The 25,750-nt window shown below is 42.0% G+C and overlaps 1 protein-coding gene across 2 annotated transcripts in view; it reads right to left on the bottom strand.

The window, feature by feature from the left end:
- The window catches only part of wipi1 (WD repeat domain, phosphoinositide interacting 1), a 105,808-nt gene extending 86,238 nt beyond the window's left edge, over positions 1-19,570 (bottom strand). For both annotated transcript variants that reach the window (XM_073026200.1, XM_073026201.1), the window contains exons 1-2: positions 19,385-19,570; positions 6,186-6,268 (exon numbers count right to left, since the gene is read on the bottom strand). In XM_073026200.1, the coding sequence (XP_072882301.1) occupies positions 6,186-6,268; positions 19,385-19,458 (157 nt within the window). In that variant the 5' untranslated portion in view covers positions 19,459-19,570. The remainder of the gene's footprint in view (positions 1-6,185; positions 6,269-19,384) is intronic.
- Positions 19,571-25,750: the final 6,180 nt, after the last annotated feature.

Genomic DNA, 25,750 nt, shown 5'->3' on the forward strand with positions numbered 1-25,750 from the left:
CTATAGCTAATGCTGCCCACAGAATGAAAATGTTTTCTTATCGATCAATTGTATTTTATCCACCAATTTGTATTACAGAAATATGTTACAGTACAATTAATTGTACCTAATGCAATCCAAGCTATTGAATAAACAGGAAAAGGGAAACATTTGGAAATATGCAATTTCATGAATAAGCTCTACCATTCAGTAGCTTCTTCCAAAACACAAAAACCACTGGTTCTGAGTAATTTAGTTATTTTTTAAGCAGTGACACAAGAGACTGCAAATGTTGGAATATGGAGCAAAAACTAAACAGCCGGAGAAACTCAGTGACTCAAGCAACAACCGTGAAGACAAAGGGATGATCAATGTTTCTGGTCAAGACCCTGCATGAGTCCTGATACAGGTCTTAACCTGAAATGGCGACCATCCCCTTCAAGATTGTTTAATGTCATTTCCAGTACACTAGTGTAAAGGAGAATTAAATAATTGTTACTCTGGATCCAATGCAGCATAAAAAAGCATAATAAGATAAAGAATTAAAAAAATTTTAAAAACACAATCAATATACAGAAACATTGATTTTATGTCCATAAAGTGATGCTATGCACAGGAGTGTCTGTACATAAGGAGTCTCTGACTTGAAATGGTGTCAGAGTAATGGTGGAGCTTAGAAATGGTCGCTGAAGTAACGGTGGTGGGGGTGTGGAGAGGTGGTCTAGTGGGTGGAGGTGCCTTCACTAATACTGCTTGATCCACTGAGTTCCTCCAACAGTCTGTTGTTTTTCTTAATTTTAAACCAGTCTTGTAAGCGAAGCAAATCACAATGATTTATCTTGTTTCGGTCATTTGACTTTTGTTTTTCCTAATGCACCTGATTAATGGTTTGTGAGCTAAGAAACAAATAATTAGTTAAACCATTTCAGAAGAATGTTTCCAGTGGAAATCAAAAGCACAGGGTGGCCAATTTTTGCTCCCATGTGTTTTTCATTGCCGAACAAGCCTTCCCGTCCCAGTAGAATAATAATCTGCTGAGGGATAGATCAGTGGCAATCCAGGAAAGTACAAGTCCAGATATGATTTCAGGAAAGCCATCTCATATGCAAAGTGGTAAATCAGGACTAAGCTGAATCATGGAGGGATGCTTGGCAACTGTGGCAGGGTTGAATGCCATCATCTCTCACAAAGCAAAACCCAGCAATGTCAGTAGTAATGAGCTTTTATTCCCAGGTGAGCTCAACACCTTTCATCCCTACTTTAGATGACAGAACATAAAGGCACGTTCATAAACACCCACAACTCCGATGACCCTTTATCGCGAGGCCAATGCGAGTGCATCTTTCAGGAGGGCCAATCCATGGAAAGCATCTGGACCAAGCAGCAAACCTGACTGAGAACTGAAAGCTGTGCTAATCTGCCACTGTATACCTCAGACTTCAGACACAACATTGAGTACTGTGCTCAATTCTGGTCGCCTCACTACAGGAAGGATACGGAAGCCGTAGAAAGGGTACTGAGGAGATTTACAAGGATGTTGCCTGGATTAGGGAGCATACCTTATGAGAATAGGTTGAGTGAACTCAACCGTTTCTCCTTGGAGCAACGGAGGATGAGAGGTGACCTGATAGAGGTGTTGAAGATAATGAGAGGCATTGATTATGCGGATGGTCAGAGGCTTTTCCCCAGGGCTGAAATGGCTAGCATGAGAGGGCATATTTTTAAGGTGCTTAGAAGTAGGTACAGAGGAGATGTCAGGGGTAAGTTTTTTTTTTAATATACACACAGAGAGTGGTGAGTGCGTGGAATGGGCTGCCAGCGGTGGTAGTGGAGGCAGAAACGATAGGGTCTTTTAAGAGACTCCTGGATGGCTATATGGAGCTTAGAAAAATAGAGGGAAATGGGTAAAGCCTTGGTAGTTCTAAGGTAGGGACATGTCCGGCACAGCTTTGTGGGCTGAAGGACCTGTATTGTGCTGTAGGTTTTCTATGTTTCTATGTATGTTTCTAGCTCTTCAGGTCTGGATATTAACCATAAGACTGTAAAACACAGAAGCAGAAGGAGGCCAATCAGCCCATTAAGTCTACTAAACCATTCCATCATGGGTGATTTATCTCAACCTCGTATTCCTGCAAGCTTTGACATCCTTACTAATCAAAAACCTACCAACCTCTGCTTTTAATCTACCCAATGGTTTGGTTCTCCACAGCTGTCTGTAACAATGAATTTCACGGATTCACCACCCACTGGCTAAAGAAATTCCTCCTCATCTCTGTTCTGAAGGGACATCCTTATATCCTGAGGCTATGCCCTCTGGTCCAAGACTCCCCTACTATAGGAAACCTCTTCTCAATGTCCGCTCTACCTAGGTCTTTCAATGTTCGATGGGTTTTTAACGTACACAATAACTCAGCGATACATTTAGAAAGGATAGAGGATCTGAAAGGAATTTCAGTGTATTTGTCTCTGGCATTTTAAAGCAAGCAGTTCAGTCATGCTTTTTTATATGAGATTGGGATGGACTGCACAGTGATTGGCACTAACTGGGATTCACATGTCAGTAGAAAGTAAACTGTCAGGAAGAGAGCTATAAATAAAATTTTATTCCACTTGTGCATATATAAAAACTGTGAGTACTATGTCTTTATTACAGTATTTTCTGAGATTATAATCAACCCCTTCATTGCCATTGCACTCCTGATGTACAAAATACATTTGCTATCAAAGTATGTATACTATATACAACCTGGAGGTTTGTCTCCTTACAGACGGCCACAACAGAAGCCCAATAGAACCCATTAAAAAAAGACTGCCAGACATCCAATGTGCAGAAAAAAGTAAACAGGGGAAACAATAAAAGTAAGCAAATAGCATCAGAACTGAAGATCTTGAAAGTCAGTCACAGCTGATCCATGAGCCTGTTAGTTGTAGGCCACAGCCTCAGTGACTTGCTTTCACCGGGAGAGTTTCAGGATACTCAGGCAAACCCTGAAATTCTGAAGTAGTGTATGTTGAAACATTGTTCCAGGTGACTTTTTATATCCATGGCATTACATGGACTGTGCCCAAACAGGCTGATAAACTCAATTTACATATAAAGGGTATTGTCCACACCCTGAAACTCAAGCCCTCATATTATTCACCAAACCACACTTTAAAATATTGCCTAAAGACTCAAGTGTACATGGTTCACATTAGCATCAAATTAAGAGAGTATGCTACAGTGTAACTTAATCCACCTTGAGCATTTAAATTGAGTCATCACTCACTGTTAGAAACAGGTAAACAGGATGCTTCAAACTCTGTTTCTCTGACTAAGAGGCTATTGATAGCTCCTTGCCTCTAATTCCATCCTCCTCTGTAAAGTATGACTGCCATTTATATTTGTTGTCACTCCTAGGGTTTAAGTAGGCAAATATTTTCTCCATGTTATTCCTCACACCCCTTGGAAGCAGTCTCATTTGACCCCAAGGTTCTGAAACACATTGCTATTCCACTCCCTGCTTTAACACACATAGTCAGAATAAAGCAGACATCCCACCTCTCCCGGAAGTTCCGGGGGTCTCCCACATATTGATAGTGGCTCCCTGATGCCCGCAAATTATATACAATATCCTGGAAATCGATTATGGGGAGGGGGGAGAGGGAGGGGGGAGAGGGAGGGGGGAGAGGGAGGGGGGAGAGGGAGGGGGGAGAGGGAGGGGGGAGAGGGAGGGGGGAGAGGGAGGGGGGAGAGGGAGGGGGGAGAGGGAGGGGGGAGAGGGAACAAACGCCATGGCAGAGTATTCCAAAAAAAGAAAATATAAAACGTACTTCACCCCAGACTACACTAAAGTGTACCCCTGCCTAATAGGGGTCAAAAATAATGACAGTGTTGCTCACTGCAATGTTTACAACAGTGACTTTTCTATTGCCCGTGGTGGGTTAAAATGTAAAGGGCAAGACACCGCTCCTGGAAGTTCTGGGAGTCTCCTGCAAATCTCTACAAGAGATTGTAGAGGCATTAGTAAAAATCTATCAAAAACTAATAGATTCTGGCATGATTTAGGGGCACTGGAAAATTACAAATATTTCTCCACTCTTCCAGAAGGGAGAGAGGCAGAAGGAAGGAAATTATAGGCCAGTTAGTCTGACCTCAGTGGTTGAAGTCAATTGTTAAGGATGTAGTTTCAGGGTATTTGGAGGCATGTGACAAAATAGGACAAAGTCAGCCTGGTTTCCTTAAGGGAAAAACTTGCTTGACAAATCTGTTGGAATCCTTCAAAAAATTAACAAGCAAATTAGACAAAGGAGAATTAGTGGATGTTGTGTACTTGGATTTTCAGAAAGGCTTTTAACAAGGTGTCGCACATAAGGTTGATAAAAAAAATAAGAGCCCATGGTATTACAGGAAACACAGTAGCACTGATAGAGCATTGTCTGACTGGCATGAGGCAAAAAGTGGGAATAAAAGGATCGTTTTGGATTGGCTGTCAGTACTAGTGACGTTTGACAGGGGTCTGCGTTGGAACTGCTTCTGTTTACGTTGTATGTCAACAGTATGGATGATGAAATTGATGGCTTTGTGGCCAAGTTTGCAGATGATACGAAGATAGGTGGAGGGGCAGATAGTGTTCAGGAAGAAGAGGGGCTTCAGAAGGACAGAGACAGATTCAAACAATGGGCTAAGAAAAGGCAGATGGAATACAGTGTTGGGAAGTGTATGGTCATGCAGTTTGGTAGATGAAATAAAGGTGTAGACTATTCTTTAACATGGAGAGAAAATTCAAAAATCTGACATGTAAAGGGACTTGGCTGTCCTTGTACAGGATTCCCTAAAGGTTAACTTGCACGTTGAGTCGATGGTGAGGAAGGCAAATGCAATGTTAGCGCTAACTTTGAGAGTACTAGAACATCACGGCAAGGATGTAACATTGAGGCTTTATAAGACACTGGTGAACCCTCACTTGGAAGCATTGTGAGCAGTTCTGGGCCCTTTATCTAAGGAATATGCTGACACTGGAGATGATTCAAAAGAGGTTCACAATTAAGAAGACTGTGGTCCAGCGTTGGAAACCTCCTCATGATATTTCAAGTACTCACTGGCTTTGGAGCTTTTTGGACATTTCTTACCTGGAACTATCATCAGCAATAATAAATGACGCACAACCAAATACAATCTTAATGTGGACAAATTTAACTTAAAAGATCTTTTGTTAAAATAGGAATGCTCTGTCTGTGTGTGCAGTACTATTCAGTTGGTTGGTGGAGGGGAGAGGGGGTGGGGATGAGGAAGAGGATGAGGGGTGGAAGGGGGATGGCGATGAGGGATGGGGGTGGCTGGGTTAAACAGTCAAAATGTAATTGGCAACTGGTTGTATTAAATGTAATTTGTTGTTGTTGCAATAAGAATTAGTGATTTAAAAAAAAAAAGAGGTTCACAAAAATGATTCCAGTATTGAAAGGCTTATCATTCATGGAGCATTTGATGGCTCTAGGACTGTAGTCACTAGAATTTAGAAGAATGGGGGGGGGGGGGGAGGGAACCTCATTGAAACCTATTGAATGTTGAAAGGCCTTGATACAGTGGTTGTGGAGAGGATGTTTCCTATGGTGGGGGTGTCTAGGACCAAAGGGGACCGCCTCAGAATAGAGGGGCATCCATTTAGAATGGAGGTGAGGAGGAGTTTCTTTAGCCAGAGGGTGGTGAATCTGTGGAATTCATTGCCACAGGTGCCTCTGGAGACCAAGTAATTGTGTATAGTTAAGGCAGAGGTTGATAGATTCTTGACTGGTCAGGGCATGAAGGGATGTGGGGAGAAGGGAGGAGATTGGGGCTGAGGGGGAACGGGATCAGCCAGGATGAAAGGTTGGAGAAACTCAAGTAGGCCAGATGGCCGAATTCTGCTCCTGTATCAATGGTCTTCTGGAAATTAAAAATTCATGTTGAAGGGCATGTGTGGGATGCACTTAAATACTTCTTGTTATTCATCAATGAAAACAAACAACAACAAAAAAAAAATCACATTTCTGTAGATACGATTTCCTCCCCAATTTCTATTTCTAAACTATTTGATGTTATGTTAGAAATAAATCTAGCATCATTTTCATGCCAATATTTACGCACCATTAGAGATGTATATGAAAAATCTTTCAAAGGCATTAACAATTAACCATGATGTGCAGTTCTTTGATGTTACGAAATAGAATTAAAAGAGCTGACTCACTGCATCTGTAGATTTCTTCTAGTCTGTCCACTGAAGCCAGAGAGAAAAGCTTATAACCAGAGCTTGTACCGACTGCCAAAGATCTACAGAAAAAGAAACAAGAATCCTTATTACCTAGAACTCTACTCTCTCATACGGATGACTGTATGGCTAAGTCCAGCTCCAATGTGATATACAGTCGACCCTCCTCATCCGCGAGTTCCGCATGCGCAAATTCAACCAACCGCGAATCAAGAAAACCCAGAAGTGCTCTTCCAGCACTTGTTGTTCGAGCATGTACAGACTTTTTCCCTTGTCATTATTTCCTAAACAATACAGTATAACTACTAGTTTACATAGCATTTACATTGTATTAGGTATTATAAGTAATCTAGAGATGATTTAAAGTATATGGGAGGATGTGCGTGGGTTATTGTGGATTGGGATAAGAAAAAAAATCGTAAGTTCTCTTACTAAGTAAGTCGGAACAGGTACATCTGGTATTACTTAGTGTCAGTTGATTAAACGTTTGTCTTAGTATATAGTATATATTTTACCTTTCTATGCATATAAAATGCTTAAGAATGTATGTTTCAGTGCCGGGCTCGGGAACAGAAGTTCCTGTGTTTGATCCAGTGACAAACTGCTCCCGAGTGCACTCTCCACTGTGCCGGGTTGACGTGGAGGATCAAAAACCCAAAACTCCAAAACCCAATAATTAAACCACTGTGTTGCTTAGTAATAATTGTAGCTTTCATCGGGGCAGGGCCTTTCTCACTTAATCCTTTAAATTTGTTCTGATCGTTGACCGACATCACCTAACGCTTTTCCAATGACCGATGGCGTTTCAGCTCTTTCCGATCATTTTATTATTTCCACTTTATTTTCAATTGTGATCGTGATTACTTTTGTGAACAGAAACACTGCGGATTCAGAGCTGCGCCGGGTCCTAATATCCACCGCACCGAGACAGGTTAAATAAGGTCTGGGGTTCCGCTGGGTCCTAAGGCCCACCGTATTGAGACAGGTTGAATAAGGGACTTGAGCATCCACGTTTTTTTGGTATCCGCGAGGGGTCCCGGAACCAATCCGTCGCGGATAAGGCGGGCCAACTGTACATGTTTGCAGGTAACACTACTGTTGGCTAAATCAAAGGTGGTGATAAATTGGCATATAGGAGGGAGACCAAAAATCTAGTTGAACAGCAACATCTCACTCAATGTCAGCAAAACCAATGAACTGATTATTGAGTCCACGAGCCAGTCCCTCATTAAAAGGTGAAGGTTCAAAGTAAATTTATTATCAAAGTACATACGTGTCACTATATACAACATGGATATTCATTTTCTTGTTGGCATACTCAATAAGACTATAGAATAAGAGCCATAACATAATCAATAAAAGACTGCCCAACTAGGGCATTCAACTAGAGTACAAAGACAAACTGCAAATACAAAAAGAAATAATAATAATAAATAAATAAGCAACGATAAATATCGAGAACATGAGATCAAGAGTCCTTGAAAGTGAGCCATTGGTTTTGGGAACATTTCAGCGATGGAGGCAAGTGAAGTTATCCCAGCAAACATGAGGAAATCTGCAGATGCTGGAAATTCAAGCAGCACACACAAAATGCTGGTGGAACACAGCAGGCTAGGCAGCATCCATAGGAAGAAGTACAGCCAATGTTTCGGGCCGAGACCCTTCGTTAGTCCTGATGAAGGGTCTCGAGCCAGAATGTCAACTGTCTGGCCTGCTACGCTCCACCAGCATTTTGTGTGTGCTGCTTGAAGTTATCCCCACTGGTTCAAGAGCCTGATAGTTGAGGGGTAATAGCTGTTTTCGAACCTGGTGTTGAGAGTCCCGAGGCTCCTGTCCCTTCTTCCTGATGGCAGAAGCAAGAAGAGAGCATGTCCTGGGTGGTGGGGGTCCCTTGTGATGGATGCTGCTTTCCTGTGACCTCATTTCATGTAGGTATGCTCAATTAGCAGATCAGAGATGAAGACGGTCAGTAACTTTAAAATCCTTGGCATTATCATATCAGAGGACCAGCATGGAAATGACATTATAAAGAAAGCACAGGCAGCTCCTCTTCTTTTATAGAAGTTTGTGCAGGTTTGGTATGTCATCTAAAACTTTGACAAACTTCTACAGAAGCACTGTGGAGAGTTCTACCAACAGGCTCCTAAACCAGTACGGATAACTTCAAAACTGTATAATTTCACATGCTTCTGTGTTGAACTCCATGTGCCACTTCTCAGCCCTGCTCTGCATCCTGTCTATACCCTATTGTAACCTACGGTAATCTTCAATTTTCAAAAGGTGAATAAGTGAAAGTCAACTCTAATGGGGGTATTCACTGCCTTAACAGAGTGATGAATCTGTGGAATTATTTCCCACAGGCCGCTGTAGAGGACAAGTCTTTATGTATCTTTATGGCAGAGGTTGATAGATTCTTGATTTCTTGATTCATCAGGGCATGAAAGGTTATTGGGGGGGTGGTGGTGGGGGGGGGGGGGGAGGCCGGAGAATGAGGCTGAGAGGAAAAATGGATCAGCTATGAAATGGCAGAACAGACTCAATGGGCTGAATGGCCTAATTCTACTATATTTTATGGTCTGAAGTCTGTTTCCCTTTCCAAAGAAGCTGCTTCTCACTTATATTGCACTCCTCACTCTCTCCAATCTTCCTACATTTTCTTGTTCTACTTTCCCATTCCCCATCCTTCATTGACCCATCCCCTCGATATTCAATCCTTCTCCCCAACCTACCCCATGTACTCATCGATTCCTTCCTCATCTCCCATTCCCTTGCCCATTCTCCACATTGCCTCACCTTCTCTCCTCTCCTCACTCTTCCACTCCCCTTTAGCATCCTCAATTGCCAACTTCCCCTCCCCATTCTCCAGAACACTGCCTTCCTCTTTCCACATTCTCCTGCACCAATTCCCCTCTCCTCTCTCCATTCCCTCCCATACTCTTCCTTCTCACCCACTGCCCTCATCTCCCAACCCTCCCCCCCCAGAATAACCATTCCCTCCAGAATCCCATCCTGATCTTTGCACTCAGAAATCAACTTCCCTGACCCTCCTCCCCACCTATGTCCATGATTCCACTTGTCTTCATCTCCCACTTCCCCTTCCCCCTACATCTCCCCTACCCTCCAGCGATTCCCCATTCCTTTCTTGCCCTTAGATCTTACATAGAATTGGCAAGGGACCTTCATGCATTTATGGTTTAAAAACCTTTTTATTAAGAATTGTTAGCCCAGCACTTTTCACCATAACCTGAATGAGTAGGACAGAAAATTAAAAAACATTGCTTAAAAATACTCTTTACGCCCCACATCAATGCCTTATTTGTCTATTCCTTTCATATGTCTTCTTAAAAACATTACACAACTTGAACTTTAGTACTGCTTCAAAATAAAATCCTCTTATAGATATTGCTGTTCTCATTAAAATTTCTTCTACACAAATATTGTGAATGCCTCCACTAGTTCTTTGCAACAAAGCAGGATGGGAGGAGACTTGATAGAGGTATACAAGGTGATAAGAGTAGATAGCCAGAGACTTGCTTTCCCATGGATGGAAATGGTTTATATGAGAGAGCACGTTTTTAAGTTGATTGGAGGAAAGTATGGGGGGGGGGGGGAAGAAGGAGGAATTTTTTTTATATGCACAGAGTGGTGGGTGCACGGAACACCTTGCTGGGGTGGTGGGAGAGGCAGATACGTCAGGGAGATTCAAGAATCTCTTAGATAGGCACATGGATGAGAGAATAATAGAGGGCTATGTAGGAGGGAGGGGTTAGATTGATCTTAGAGTACATTAAAAGGTTGGAACAACACTGTGGGTCGAAGAGCCTGTATTGTGCTTCTGTCCTATGTTCTAGTGTTGCTTCTTCACATTTCTGGAAGATACGTCAAAATTATGTCACAAGATCTACGTTGCTATACTCAATCTTGGAAAAGCAGGAAAGCAAAATGAGCACTTTGTCCATCCTGAATGGCAGGAAAACAAAATTATATAAAAATTCTTTTTAAGGAAAAAGGGTTACTCTTGTGAAAATGGTAGAAAAAGGATACTGACTTTGGAAGATATCAACTTCATTCAGGAGATCCAAATGAATTGATTTGTAGTTACAGATATGTGCTCAGGATCAAAAATAAATAAAAGTTCAAGTGTGAAAAATTATTTAAGGTTCCATCCAGTCGAATAAAATATGCAACAAGGCAGCTGAAAATCTTGTGATAAATCGAATCATACAGTTGATTGTGTGGTCTACAGGACAGATCAAAATCTCTGGCTCGGTGGCCAGAGTAAGCTACTTGACACTTTCAAACAGATTTCCGATAAAAACCAGATCTGTTAGTTACATTAAACATTAAAACTCCAGGAAGTGTCCCCATGAGTTTGGGGAACATTTGGACGCATTAAGCCTTGTACATAAATACATGATATATTGCTGGGAAGATTGTTGGCTTTTCAAATAAAAGTCCTGATGCATCAAAACTGTAAATATTTGCCATTGGTCGGTCTCTGTAGCAACACTGGGCATATCTATGCCTGGGGTGTTCACATTACACATGGCGATGGAAAGTAATAGCACTCAATGTAAATGAGTTTCACTCCACCAGGATAATTCTAGGTTATCAATGCTCAAATCTCTGTTTAATTGCTGGGCTTTTCCTGATCACACATTGATAAATCCACCATTCTGAGTAGACCTGAGCAATAAAGACACGCTGCAGTGATATAGACCACTGGTCAAACATGTAGAGTTTGGTTTATATGTAGAGTTCTGATTCTTACCAAAGGAAGGGCATGCAACAAAGGTTCATTCAGTGGAAAAGGTGGAACTGGCCTACGCTCCTCTGGAAATGAGAACAATGTGAAAAATGATTGAATGGTGGACCAGGCTCAATGAGCCAAATGGCCCGATTCTGCTCCTATATTGTATGGTCTTATGTATAATGTCATTACATATTATGTATAAAATTCTTATAGATGCTGAAGAGGTTGTGTCCCATGACAATCACTCTCACTAATAAACTCTTCTCGGGCTTCCAGCCGGGTACAGTTATTAATTATAACTGATGTTTCAATTACAAACTCCGCTATCTTCATCAGGATGAATCCCTGATGAAGATGACGGAGTTTGTAATTGAAACGTCAATTATATTCAATACCTATATCCGGCTGGAAGCCCAAGAAGAGTTTATTCGTCATACACGTCGGGAAAGCACAAGATCATTTTTCAGTCTCTCTCACTGTTAATAAAGACAGCCACTTGGGCCTACAATCAGAAATTTCTGAATTCACAGAGCTTCAAATCCTGAAATATTCTACTCAAGAGAATGCTCAGTTTTTGTGCATTAAAGATTGAAATCAATAGGACCATTTAACCAAGAATATGTGCTGTGACTGAAAAGTATTGCAGTAGATTAGCAGTGAACTTTTTTTTGGATGGAGGCCTTTGGAGCCTGTTCCTTCCTTGGGTTTCTCACATCTACAGGGGAATAAGATTTCCTCTAGTTTGCAGTCAGATGAAGAATGGGAGCGGGGTGGGGGGGGGGAAGAAAGGGATTGGTGAGTGTTATGTTTTGAAACTCTAAAACTAATCAAAAGAAAAACATGGGGAGACTGGGACAAACGTGTAGGCTTTATTTTTTCACACACACGTGACATGGTGGGGTGATGATGTATGGCATTCACGTACTTTTACATATAACCCGTAAGGTTATGTAAACAAAATATTGCCATTATTCCAATATTAGTGAAATATTAAATACACAACACTCCACCCGGCTTTTTTAAGTCCAAGAAGAGTTTATTAGTGAGAGAAATTGTCATGGAACACAACTTTTCAGTATCTATTAGATAGATTGACAGAGTTAATATATTATATAATACAGCCTCTATGTAGACATCCACAGCATAGTAAATTTTAAATTCAGGCCTAAAGATTTAATAATCGCTGTGGAGGATTTCTTACTCTTATGGATAACATCTTTCCTGACCGGGTTGGGGGGGGGGGGGGGTGGTCTGGAGAAGAGTCACGAGTCCTTCTGCCTGGGCAATGCAGGCCATTCCCAGGGATGGGGAAGCACTACTCTTGGCATCTTCTAGACGTGCTGGCATCCCAAACAGAGCATGGCAAGCCGCTCGATCTGCTGGTCTATCACAGGCCACCAGACAAAGCTTCAAGCCAATGCTTTCATTTTGTCCACACCTAGAAGACTGGCATGTAGCTCCTCCAACACTTTAGGTCTCAGCTTGGATGGCATGACAACTCTCAATCCCCTCATAAGGCAATTCCACCCCAGTACCGGTAAAAACGGGGAAGCAGGAATTTCTGCTGTACACTCCAGCCATTTTGAGCAGCCTGAGACAGTGTGGGATCTTTTATAGTTTTCTTTTAGATCATCTCTGCCGTAATAGAGAATTTCGATTTGCATTAGGGAGAATATGTCAAGAGGAGTGTCCCCTTTTGTAAATTTTTCAGGCATTTCCAAGGATAAACAGGACAATTCATCAGCACTTCCATGATTAGCTGTCCCCTAGAATTTGATCTTGCAATTGTGTCCACCAAGGCACAGAGTCCACTCTACATTCATGCTGCCACTGTTAATGGAACACACTTCTGTGGATTGAAAATGGACACTAGTGGTTGATGATCAGTAATAAGGGTAAACTCTCTCCCATACAACTACTGGTTGAAACATTACACACCCCAAATCATACTCAAAGATTCAAAGCACATTTATTAACAAATTACATATACAGTATGCAACCCTGAGAATCATCTTCCTGCAGACAGCCAAGAAACACCATGGAACCTGTTCAAAGAAAACACTGAGCACCCAATGTGCAAAAAGGAATAAATCGTGCAAACAGCAAAAACAAATGACACACAGAATATTAGACATCAAACCGCAGAGTCCTTGACACAGTCTAACAACGTTCAGTTTAGTTCAATTCAGTTCAATAATGATGGGGAGGGGGCAGAGCTAAGATGTCCCCAAATGGTGAAACAGTTCAAATACATCTCTTTAATGCCTCTTTTTTTTCCTTTTCATGGTGGCTGGGTTTCTGTCGAAGTTCATGATCTGCAGCTGCACTCAAACTGCAGTTTTCCACAGTGAATGAGTTCCCGATTGTGGAGCTCACCAACCAATCATTTTTCTCCTCTGGGATGCAGCCCTGCTGACGACCAATTCCATGCCAGTGTTGCCGTCTGAGGTGTCGTGGGAGCAGGAACATCAGAATTTCACCGTGTCGGATATGGCTATCAGAGGTCTCTGTACTTGATGGTGGCGAGAGTCCGTTGCTGATTCTCGAGTTGGAGAGTCTTGGAATAAAAAGCAATGCGGCAGACTGCAACATCATAACATTAACTGTTTGTTGGTCTTCCCTTTCACTGTGAAATGAAAAACACCACTGTCTCCTTGTTAGTGAGGTAAAGAGCCTGTGGCATGTTGAACTGTTGGGTAAACAATAGTTTTTGTTGGCGACAGATCGTGGTCTCTCTTTGAGGGCCTTGCTATTGTTTGGTGTGTGGCAGGCACTGGACGCTTTCTGCTGAAACGGGTGGGGAAGGAGGGTGCTTGTGTGTAGGAGCGGGGAGTAAGGGATTTGGGGTTCTAACCTTTTTCTGTCATTCATTCTTTGGGGTTCTCTTCTGTTTTTGTGGATGCTTGTGAAGAGCAAGAATTTCAGGTTGTATACTGTATACATTCTCTGATATTAAAATGGAACCATTTGAATTTGGCGTTGTGTCATTTGCTGATTGCAGAGCAGGTCCACCCCGATCAAAATCACGCAAAATAGCAATAATAAAAAAAAAAGAGTAACCAGAAACACATACAAGATGAACTGCAGATACCGCTAGAAAAAAAAGTCCATTCTACAAACTGCACCAATCAAACTTGCCCAAGACCCAAGACTCCTGCACCTTCCTTTGGCAGCAACAAGTGAGAGGGAGAGGGAGCGGGATACCAGTCAAATGGAGGCAGATAGCTCTGAACACACTCGCCTGGCTTCTGCTCTCGTCCTCGTTAATCAGTGAGTTGGTTGAGAATTGGAGTCAATCGTGGGTCTACACTCTGCCATTAGGCACACTCTGTTCTCAAGCTCGCTCTCAACCATGCCAAATTCTCTCGGTGACAGCAAAAGAGCCAGATCACTCAATTATCCCAAAAACACATCAAAATGTAAATTACAGGCTCTAATTGTATACAGATTAGTAGCATAAGTGTATTTAAAAGAAGAGGAGGGGAAGAAGAAATAGTAGTTTTGTGAACTGTCTGCAGGAAAGTGTCATGTTAATCAAGAATCATGCAATCTTGTCAAGATAATAAGTGATTTTAACTTTCCACATATTGACTGGAACTCCCATTATGTAAAAGAACTAGATGGAATAGAGTTTGTTAAATGTACTCAGGAAAGTTTCTTTGATCAGTAAGTAGAAGTCCCAATGCGAGAGTGTATGAAACTTGATCTCTTTTTACTGGGCGTCTCTGGAAATGTGTCTCGTTAGCTCCTCGCTAACAGCCACTGGGCTCCGCACCGAGAACCCGCCTTTCACAGGCTTCGTATGTCTAGGGTGTATATGACTTTGATCCTGCCAAATCCGTGATGTTGGACTGCTTCGCCTACCCAAACCCTGGTTTGTGTGAATGCTGTGTGACTTACTACCCCGGCAATCACCTGTCGGCAAGAAATAACAGATTGTACACTGCATACAATTATAAACAAGTATACTTAAGAATGTTAATTTAAACAAACAGTTATTAAAAGAAAGAAAGAAAAAAATACTAAAAAGGGCCCATTATACTTCAACAGTCACACGTGCACGATGGAGCTCAAATTTGCACCAACTCCTATTCACCGCTCCCTGGTAAAAACTCCCCCCACCTCCCCAGGCTCCACTGGATCGCACATTCCTGCCAATGGCCAGTTCTCTCCGGCTCCTTTCCTCTCCATCTCCCGCTGAACAAAGGCTTCGATCCATCTCAAGGTTCGACACAAAAACTCTTCCCCCAGCATTCTCCAGACCTTCTCCCAGTTCCTCTCTGACTGGATAACACACATTTCTAAGCTACCCTCATCTTTAACCCAAACACTGCCGGCAGAAAATACTGCTTCTATGGAAAGACCGTTACATAAAATACCCTACAATATGAGCAGAGAAACCTTTACCAGGGTGTTACATTTGGGTACAGAGTGCTATGGTCTGGGTGCAGGTCGATGGGACTAGACAGTTTAAATGGTCTGGTCGGTCTAGATTAGCTGAAGGGCCTGTTTCTGTGCTGTACTTTACTATGACTCTGAAAAGTGACAGGACTGCACCTATGCCATAAGGCGAAGCATCACTGGCAAGCTTCACTGAATGATGTAGATTATATTGTGTGAATACAGTACCTGACATCACCATTTCCTTTACCTTTTTGAAAACCAGCTTACACTGGTTTGTCCATTGCCATTTCTTCCCTGTCAGTAGTAATGAGTTCAAGGGTTGGAGCATGGTAGCCAGGTTTGGCAGGAACCTGTTATAATAATTGACAAACCCTAAAGAAGACCACATCTGTGACATGTCCTTTGGCTTGAATTTTCTCAGCACACTTGGGTAATCCTTGTTTATTTATAGTGTGAGCACAGTAAGTGCTGCTTGGTTTGAAGAAACAATACTTGTTGCATCGTGCTCTGAGCCCATAATCTTCTAACCTTTTTAAACACTGACTTGAGATTTTGGACATGCCTCGTCATCCTTACCAATAACATTGATGTCATCCAAGTAACACTGAGTGCCTGGGCAGCCTTGCAGTGCTTGGTCCTGAGCTTTCTGCCAGAGTGCAGGTGCAATGCTACTCCAAAAGTAAGCCTGTTGTCGTGATAAAGGCTTTTGTGAAGGTTTATGGTGAGAAACACTTCGGACTTTTCTTCCGTCTCCATCTGTAGGTAGGCCTCAGCTACGTCCATTTTGCATAAGTGTTTTGCTCCAAGAAGGTTTGCAAAGATATTCTCTATCCTGGATAGAGGGTATTTAACGTTCAGTACTGGGTTGACGGTGATCGTAAAATCACCACATCCTTCTTGGCTACTGAGATCACTGGCATTGCCCATGGGCTCCAGTCAACCTTGGAAATAATTCCTTCAGGCCCCCGTGTGATCTAGCTCACTGGCCACTTTATCATGGATGGTATAAGGAACCAGATGGGCTTTGTGAACGTGAGTGTGGCATTTTCATTTAACATTATTTTACCCTTTGTATGCTTGAGTTTTCTAATGCCATCCTTGAACAGTACTGTGGCATCACCCAGTACCTTTCCTAATTTGTTTTTGGTTGATTCTACTGAAGGGGATGTGGCAGGCAAACGGTGGATGGATCTCCTATCAAGTTGTAGTTGGCTCAGCCAATCAAGACCTCACAATGCTGGCCCTCCTGTTTTCACCAAATACACACCCAATATGACGTGGTTGTTGTACAGGTTTCCCCTAATATCCAAAGGTAGAGCGTTCCTATGAAACCGTTCGTAAGCTGAAATGTCATAAAGCAAAGAAGCAATTGCCATTAATTTATATGGGAAAAATTTTTGAGCGTTTTCTCAGAAAAATTTCCCAGACCCAAAAAATAACCTACCAAATCATACCAAATAACACATAAAACCTAAAATAACACTAACATATAGTAAAAGCAGGAATGATATAATAAATATACAGCCTATATAAAGTAGAAATATTGTATGTACGGTGTAGCTTCACTTATCGAAATTGGGAAGACAGCGAGCCAAAATCGATTTGGAGAGAGAAAAATAAAAATCAGCATATACGCACATACACGCATGCGCACTCAACTGCCTGCACAAGGCTTCACGGTCATGGTAGTCTTTTCGGGGTAACACACGTATAAAATGGGCGTCTTCTGTTCGTAAAAGCGAAAATCCTCTTTGGTTAGCAAAAACAGGTACTAATGTAGGTCTTTCGTAACAGTGAGCTGCCATAAAGTGAATGTTTGAAAAACAGGGATCACCTGTATTTCACTGTTACAAATGCCATTCCCAAGGGAGTTACCTTTTCTCCGGTATAAATTCTTAGTTGGATATCTGCAGGCTCAGTATCTTTGAAATGCCATTCAAACTCATTTTGTGGAATGACTGAAACAGCAGAGCCTGTGTCCAATTCCACTTCAATTAATTTGTTGTTCACTTCTGGTGTAAGCCAAATCGCTTCTCTGTTGTTAGCTTTCACATTATAAATCTCTAAGCTACTCAGTCCTGCGCCATTCTCATCATTAACAGATTGTTCATCAGCAGCATGCAGATTAGTGCTCTTCTTGAAACTGCAACTTGACTTTTTAGGTTTTGCTCTTCCCTGTGCAATCCATTTACTTTTGTCTGCCCGACATGCTTTTTATACGTGTCCTCCTTTGCTGCATTTTCTGCAGGTTTCGCCTTTAAATCTGCATTAGTCTGGTCTATGTGATCACAATAGTAACACAATTTCAACAGCCAGGCTGGTTTCAACTGCTCTTTTAAATGTGACTTGTACTTCAGTTAGGAGCCATTTTTGAATGCTTTCTTGTAAGATTCCACTAACTAAATGATCTCTCAGTTTATCATTAAGCCCATTACTGAACTGGCAACACTCATACAACTTCAGTTCATCCCTGTAAGTTGAAATGGGCTCTCTGATTATTCCTGCATTACTTTCACAATATTAGCAAAGCTCATTTCGTCTGGTTGGAATAGCTAAACTTCTACGCGAACTGCATGCCTATCCACACAAAGCATTCAGCAAAACTGGCACTCGCTTTCATTGGCTATTTCATTTGCTTCAAAATACTGCTCAATTTGCTCAGTATAATATATACAATTATTTCTTATGCAATTGAATGCATCATTTATGATTATCATCACTGTTATGTTCTGTAACTCCAAAGTAATCAAAAAGAAAAACATGGGGAAACCAGGATAAACGCGTACCCTTCACTTAAATTTACTTTCGCAAGGTGCGTACATGTGGTGTGGTGGTGTGATGATGTACTGTATGCCATTCATATACTTTAACATATAACCCATAAAGAATTATGTTAGCAAAGAATGCTTAATCAGACAACATATCTACATTCTCAAATACTACTGAAATATTAAAAAACACAACTGAGAGTTAGTGGTGAAAGACAGAAGTCACCCTCGATTCCATTCCTAAGCACCATGACCTCTATTGAAAATCACTGAATAGCTAAACACCTGTGAGAAGTAAAAACCTGACATTAAAAAAAAATTCAGAAGAAGGGCCATTGACCTGAAGCATCAGCATTGTTTGTGTCTCCACAACTGTCTTGCTGAATTACTCTGGCATTTTCTGATTTTACTTTCAATTGGCTTTGGAAAACAAAACAATTTTTTTTTAAGTAACTGCTTCTTCCACTCCATCATCAGTTTTCTTAATGGTCCATGGACACTGCATTTCTTTTTTTTTTTGCACTATTTATTTAAGTTTGTAGGTTGTAGTAATGTTGTGTTTTGCATGGTAGTGCTGCACCAAACAACACATTTCACAACATACAAGTGAACGGTGATGAATCTGAATCTGATCACATGACTTTAGGACCAACAGTGCACCGGTAAGATCTGCGATGGAAGAAAGAGGGCCTACTCCACTTTCAATACAAAGATGTTGGTGTGATGACTTTGATTTAAACAGAATTGTTCCTCTGAGGTAAAGTAGTGAGGTAACGTCTAAGATGAATAAGAACATCTGCTGAGATCTTCTTTAACAAGGTTATATTTTAACTTTTACACACGTATTTTGAGCATTTATTATAGGACTTGTGTCAACTGTAAACTTCTGAGATTACACAGACTGAAAATTTGACTTTATGGAGTTACCCAAAGCAAATTTAAGTTGTAAAAGTCACTTAAATGATATTTTACATAACAGAAAGCCATATATTAATTAAAGCAAACTGATTTCCAAACTGGGTTACTACAAGGAAAGTGTGCCATGACCTGGACAGTTTTGAAAACTGACCCTTACTTCCAATGGTAAATTACATAGTAAGATCCAAAACCAGGCCTGTTGACAGTCCGGCTCTCAGCCACTCCCCGCCCCTTCCTATCCGAGAGATGATAACAGTCCCGATGAGCTGGGAGAAACTATTTGTACACATTAACGACTGGAAAAAGCCCAGTAAGAGAGGCAGCCAATTTCTTACGTGCAGTCCTGATTGAAGGAGGCGCAGAGAGGGGCAATGGAAGCTCCCTCTCCGCCAGCATCACTTTGGCTCATCCTCAGCGCTCCACATCCGACCCCTCTCCCGCTGGCTCAGCGCCCGTTTTAAGTGGCGACCTGCAGCTCCCGATCACTCGCCATGGAACAGCTGTCAAGGGATGACGTCACATTCCATTCCCATTGGATGATGACAATTCTGACGTCGAAAACATGACGGAGATCGTCCCGCCCCCTCCAGCAGGGCCGAACCTGATTGGCTATTTTCCCACAGCCCGTTCCCAACGTTGCTCCAAGAACAGTTTGGTCTATGGACCGGTTGCACGTCTATCAAACCTTAATTCAGATCTAAAAGTAAAACACTTCGCATGCTGAAATCTGAATGGTGCCGTATCGCAGGCAGTATCTGTGGATGCAAGTTTAAAGTTCAAGACCTTTCAAAGTTTAGAGGATTTTAAAATACAGATTAAGTGAGGTAGGAAAATCTAAGGAGTAGGTATATAATAGAGAAGGCATAGGAGATTAAATGGCAAACTGTTTTTGCCAACTGTTTATATTTAAGATTATAAATACAAAACTGAAAATCGTCTACATTCTGCGTTCTGTTTTCTTTGTACTACTTTCAATGTATTTATGAATGGCATGATCTGTCTGCAAGGGCACATTAAGCAAAAGCTTTTCACTCTACTTCGTTACATTGACCTGTACCGGTAACTGCTGGTCAAGTAGCATCAGCGAAGAGAGAAACAGCGTCAGCTTTCCTGGGTAAGGACACTTCTTTAGAGCGAGAATTGTGAGAAAATTTGCGTGTTAATTTGCAGAGAGGTGAAGGAGAGCAGAGGAGACAAATGAGGGAATAAGGTGTGGACCAAAGTTAACAAATTAAGAGACAGAATGGGAAGAGGAACCATATTGAAACATGGAAGTCCCGCCTCACCTGTGGGGAGGGATATGGTGATCGAGTAATTAGTGGAAACCATTAAATTCAGTATACAGTCCTAACGGAAGACGATGTGCTGCCCTTGATTTTACACCGAAGAACAATCTAGAAGTCCAAAGAAAAAGGAGGTGCTGGGTGGAGAAAAAGCGACTGAGGGCTGGAAGCTCAGGATCACACATACAAAATGCTGGAGGAACCCAGCAGATCAGGCAGCATCAAGGGAGGGGAATAAATAGTCGCCGTTTCGGGCCAAGATGCTTCACCAGGACGGATGAGGGCCCTCCAGGTTCAGAGTCATGTCAGTGGATCAAACAGAGATGCTCTGCAAAACAGTCACTCAATCTGCATTTGGTTTTTCCGTTGTAGAGGGAACCATTTTGTGAGCACTTCATATATTGGAGTATAAAAGTTGCATTGTTTGCTGTGTTACGAAGGATGAACAACTCTGATGGGCAGAAGGGTGCAGAGTCGCCCATGCCCCCCCCCCCCTTGGAGGATCGCAAATCACTACTATTTCAATGCTGTTATCAAGGAAGTAAGAGAGACAAAGGAAATCTGCCAGGGCAGTTGTTATTGATAACAGCTCATGAAAGTTAATGAGAGAGAGACACAGCTAAGAGTTACCCAGGGTGGATCGTCTCCTAGTGACAAAAGGGGAGATTTACTGCTATTGTCTTTTGGAGAAGGATTGTTTACTTGGTACTGTTCTATTCATTGAAACCCCTCAGGGGACAACCAGAGTGGGCTGGTTTGATGGGTTACATCATCCCAACCTGATTGACACCTGAGACCCCGTGAGTGGGGATAAAAGTGAGGTCTGGGGTAACACCCCTCAGACGCACCAGGAGAAACGCTAGTGAGCAGCAGAAACCCACGAAACAGTGTGGGACATCGGAGACCGAATGAAGGGTCGGTAAATTTTAACTCACAGTGTTTATAACGAGAGTGGTGGGTGCTTGTGTGTGTGTCCACCCTTGCCTGGGTGACGAGTCCACCACGGAAGAACGGTCTAGCTAAAGGACGGAGGGGTCATACGTGAATGGCCACAACAACAACGCATCGACGGATCAACATCGTAAAGGAAGGTTGGCAAGATAATAGCTGTTACTGTTCACACGTTTTCTCTCTCTCTCTCTCTCTCTCTCTCTCTCCAACAATTGCAACACATCGACCGACAACTACCGCAGCCTGCATGAACTGAACTGAACTTTATTTTTCCATCTGACAATTCATTATCCCCTAGACAACGATAGAGCTTGTTTTATTATTGATTATTATTATACCCGCACTTTTAGGTTTAGTATTGCTAACGTGTATTATCTGTATATTTGCATTGATATTGATTTGTATATTTTTACTAATAAACACTGTTGAAAATAGTACCAGCAGACTCCAACGGACACTTCTATCTTTGCTGGTAAGACACCCAGTTACGGGGTACATAACAAATTGGGGCCTGGTCTCGAGATTTGATACCAAATTGGAGGGCCAGTGAATCGGGCTATAAGTCCAGACTTGGATCTGGTTGCATGGGTAACCAGACGGGAAGCCAGCAAAGATGGACGTAGACGAATTTACACAAAACCCGACTTTGAAGGCGCTAGAGGATGCCACAAAGACGGACTTGGTAAATATTGCGAAAGGATTAAATCTCACAGAGGTGAAGTCGTCAATGAAAAAGTGGGAGATGCAGAGGGCCATAACTCAGTATTATATTGAGAAGGATGTGTTTTTGGCTGAGGTATTGGAACATATCCCTGAAAAGGTACCAGCTATTGGGACGGTTCAGGTAGAGTTGGAGAAATTAAGGCTGGATGTGGAACGGAAGAAAAGGGAGTATGAGCTCCAGCTAAAGGAGTTAGAGGCGAAAAGGGAGTATGAGCTCCAGCTAAAGGAGTTAGAGGCGAAAAGGGAGTATGAGCTCCAGCTAAAGGAGTTAGAGGCGAAAAGGAGAAGGAAAGAGCTGAAAAGGAGAGGGAGCATGGACGTAGGTTACTACAGCTGGAAGCAGAGGAAAGGGAGAAGGAAAGAGCTGAAAAGCAGAGGGAGCATGAGGAGAAGGAGAAACAGAGGCAGCATGAGCTGGAAATAGAGAAGTTAAAGCAAGAGAGAAGAGTCCCAGGGGAAGACCGAGAGGAGAGGTTTAATGTTAGTAGGGAGTTTAGGTTAGTACCTCCGTTCGAGGAGACAGATGTTGATAGTTATTTCTAGCATTTTGAAAAGGTGGCAGTGAATCAGAAGTGGCCCAGAGATCAGTGGGTGGCGTTGTTACAAAGTGTGTTAAAAGGGAAGGCTCAACGGGCATATGTGGCATTGTCCATGGACGTGTCTGTGGATTATGAGGAAATAAAACTATGAGTTAATCCCTGAAGCATATAGACAAAAGTTCAGAGATTTAAAGAAAGTGTGGAATCAGACGTATGCAGAGTTTGCCTATGAGAAGGGTGTGCTCTTGGATCGCTGGTGTGCAGCAGAAAAGGTGGAGGAGGATTTCCGGTGTTTCGGAGAGTTAATTCTGATTGAGGAATTTAAAGGTTGTGTTTCGGATGATATCCGGATGTATTTGAAAGAGAAGCCGAATAAGTCTATATCAGAATTTGCCAGGTTCGCAGTTGAATATGCCCTAACCCACAAGACAAAGTTTTCCTCGAATAAGAGTTACCAGAAAGACCGTAGGGATGGTAGAGAAAGCCGGCCGGCTGAGGTAGAAAATAAGCCGGGAGCTAGTGGTAAAGGTAAGGAGGAAGAAAGGCAGGCTGGCAGGAGGGCTCCTGGCTTGACCTGTTTTAATTGTGGAAAGGTTGGTCATATTGCATCTAAGTGCTTTGCTCTGAGGAAGGAGACAGGAAAAGGGAACGCAGCAGTCCCTACAGGGTGTATTGTGTCGATCAGCAAATCGACGAGAAAGGCCCAGGTAGATAAAATACAAGAGGGGCATGAGAAATTTATTTCAGAAGGGACCGTGTCTGTGAAAGAGGGAGAAACCCCAGTTCCAGTGAGGATCTGGAGAGATACTGGAGCTGATTAGTCATTGATTCTCAGTAAGGTACTAGATTTTGGTCCTGAGACTGGAGAGGTAGTTTTGAGAGACATAGGAAAAGGGAACAGAAGCTGTGCCTTTGCATGGGATCATTAAAAATTGTGATCTGGTAACTGGACCAGTTGAAATAGGGGTACGGTCAGAATTACCGAGAGACGGCGTGGACGTCCTTCTTGGTAATGATTTAGCGGGGGGGGAGGTGTGTTCAGCCGTGAAGCTGACGAGCAAGCCTGTAAGTGTTGAGGATCCGTCCCTAGTTTCCAAGATCTATCCCGCATGCGCGACCACTCGCAGCATGTCGGGAAAGGTAGCTGAGAAAGAGACCAGTTTAAATCAGTCCAGTGTCGATTTGGCTGAGACGTTTTTACCGACCCTGTACCAAGAGGGGTTAGGGGATGGTAAAACGGAGAATAGGGAGGTGAAAGAGAGTAAAGGAGAGGAGGTAGACCTACCCTTAGCCAAGAGGGAATTTATAGAGGCACAGAGTAAAGATGAGAAACAGATAAGGCAGTTAGAAGGTCCAGGGTTGGACATGGATGATCTGTCTGGCTTGACGGAACTGTTTGAAGAAGTTGAAAAATTGAAATGTGTTCCCAATAATGATATAAGGGCAGTCCTAGATGAAAGGGATGCCGTTACCTTGAAGGAGTCTGCTGGGTTAGCAGATGAAATTGTTTTAACCCGCAGGGTTGAGTTTACTCCGGATGGGAGTTGCCCAGAGAGTAACTGGGAGGATCAGGGGAACTTAGAATTTGAAAAAGGGACTGGTATGGAAAACCTGGAAGAGTTAGATGTCCTGGTTGAGTGTGTTCAAGATGTGGATGTACATGGTACTGAACCTAGTAATGAAACTCAGGAAAAGTCTGAGGTATCTGATTTAGTTGAAAAGGAATGCAGTCCTTTTGGGTCAGATGGACTCGGTTCAGTGAAGAAAGGGTTAATCTTGGTACCAGTGGGAAGTGAGAATTCTCAGTTGTTTGTGTTAGAAGGTGTGTTAAAAGTTAGTGAGGAGATGGGAGCTGGTGAGGTGAATATTATTATTGAAGGAGAAGGGAAAAGTGTAGTTCCTAAATTGAATAAAGAAAATTTAAAGTCCGGATTGGTTTCAGAAGCAGTAACCAGGCTGAAGGAACTATGGCTTGTTAACAAGGTGCCTGTGAATCAAGTACAGTTTGTTTTGGAATTTAAAGGTAAACAACTTGCAGATGTTAAACTGAAAACTAATAGAATGAAGGGTCCTGAAGATAAAACTAATGACTTGCTTAAAAATAAAGAATTGTGTGGAAGTTCAGAAGATGGGCTAAGTTTGGAAAACATTGTTGATAAAATAACTCCTATGAAAGGAGTATGTGAAAGCCTATTCCACACTGGTGAGCAAGCTAACCACGTGAGAGTTAAGTGGAAAAGAGGCAAAGGTTGACAAAATGCCACTTTAAATAACAGGACCTGGTTTTGAGGGATTTCGACAAAGCATGTAAATAATAAAGACAATACCATGGAAGATTGACTGTTAAGTTTAAAAGTAAAATACAGATTAGTATTTGCATAAACTTTTGTAATGTACTACAGAATAATCACACATGTATTGGTTCACATTTTGTAATATATACTTAAGATCACAACCCTTTAGTTTTGTTTTTACTGAAGAAAAGGAATCAAAATAGCTGGTTATTAAATTGGAGTCTGATGCTACAGGAATTTATTAGGATACAACATATTAAAGGAAGTGATAATGTACTCACTGACTTCTTATCTAGATGCTAAGTTGAATGTATATCTGTATTACTCTGTAGTTAAAAACTCTTTTGTATTGTGTTAGATTCTGTAATTCTGTAAGACTCTGTATTAGTTAATTTTCCCCTTTGGTGAAAATTCTTAGAAGGATGGGGGTGTTACGAAGGATGAACAACTCTGATGGGCAGAAGGGTGCAGAGTCGCCCATGTCCCCCCCCTTTTGGAGGATCGCAAATCGCTACTATTTCGATGTTGTTATCAAGGAAGTAAGAGAGACAAAGGAAATCTGCCAGGGCAGTTGTTAGATAGATAGATAGATAGATACTTTATTCATCCCCATGGGGAAATTCAACTTTTTTCCAATGTCCCATACACTTGTTGTAGCAAAACTAATTACATACAATACTTAACTCAGTAAAAAAATATGATATGCATCTAAATCACTATCTCAAAAAGCATTAATAATAGCTTTTAATAATAGCTTATTGATAACAGCTCATGAAAGTTAATGAGAGAGACACACAGCTAAGAGTTACCCAGGGTGGATCGTCTCCTAGTGACAAAAGGGGAGATTTACTGCTATTGTCTTTTGGAGAAGGATTGTTTACTTGGTACTGTTCTATTCATTGAAACCCTTC

Source organism: Hemitrygon akajei, chromosome 22 (assembly GCF_048418815.1).
Source record: "Hemitrygon akajei chromosome 22, sHemAka1.3, whole genome shotgun sequence".
Classification (NCBI taxonomy): Eukaryota; Metazoa; Chordata; class Chondrichthyes; order Myliobatiformes; family Dasyatidae; genus Hemitrygon; species Hemitrygon akajei.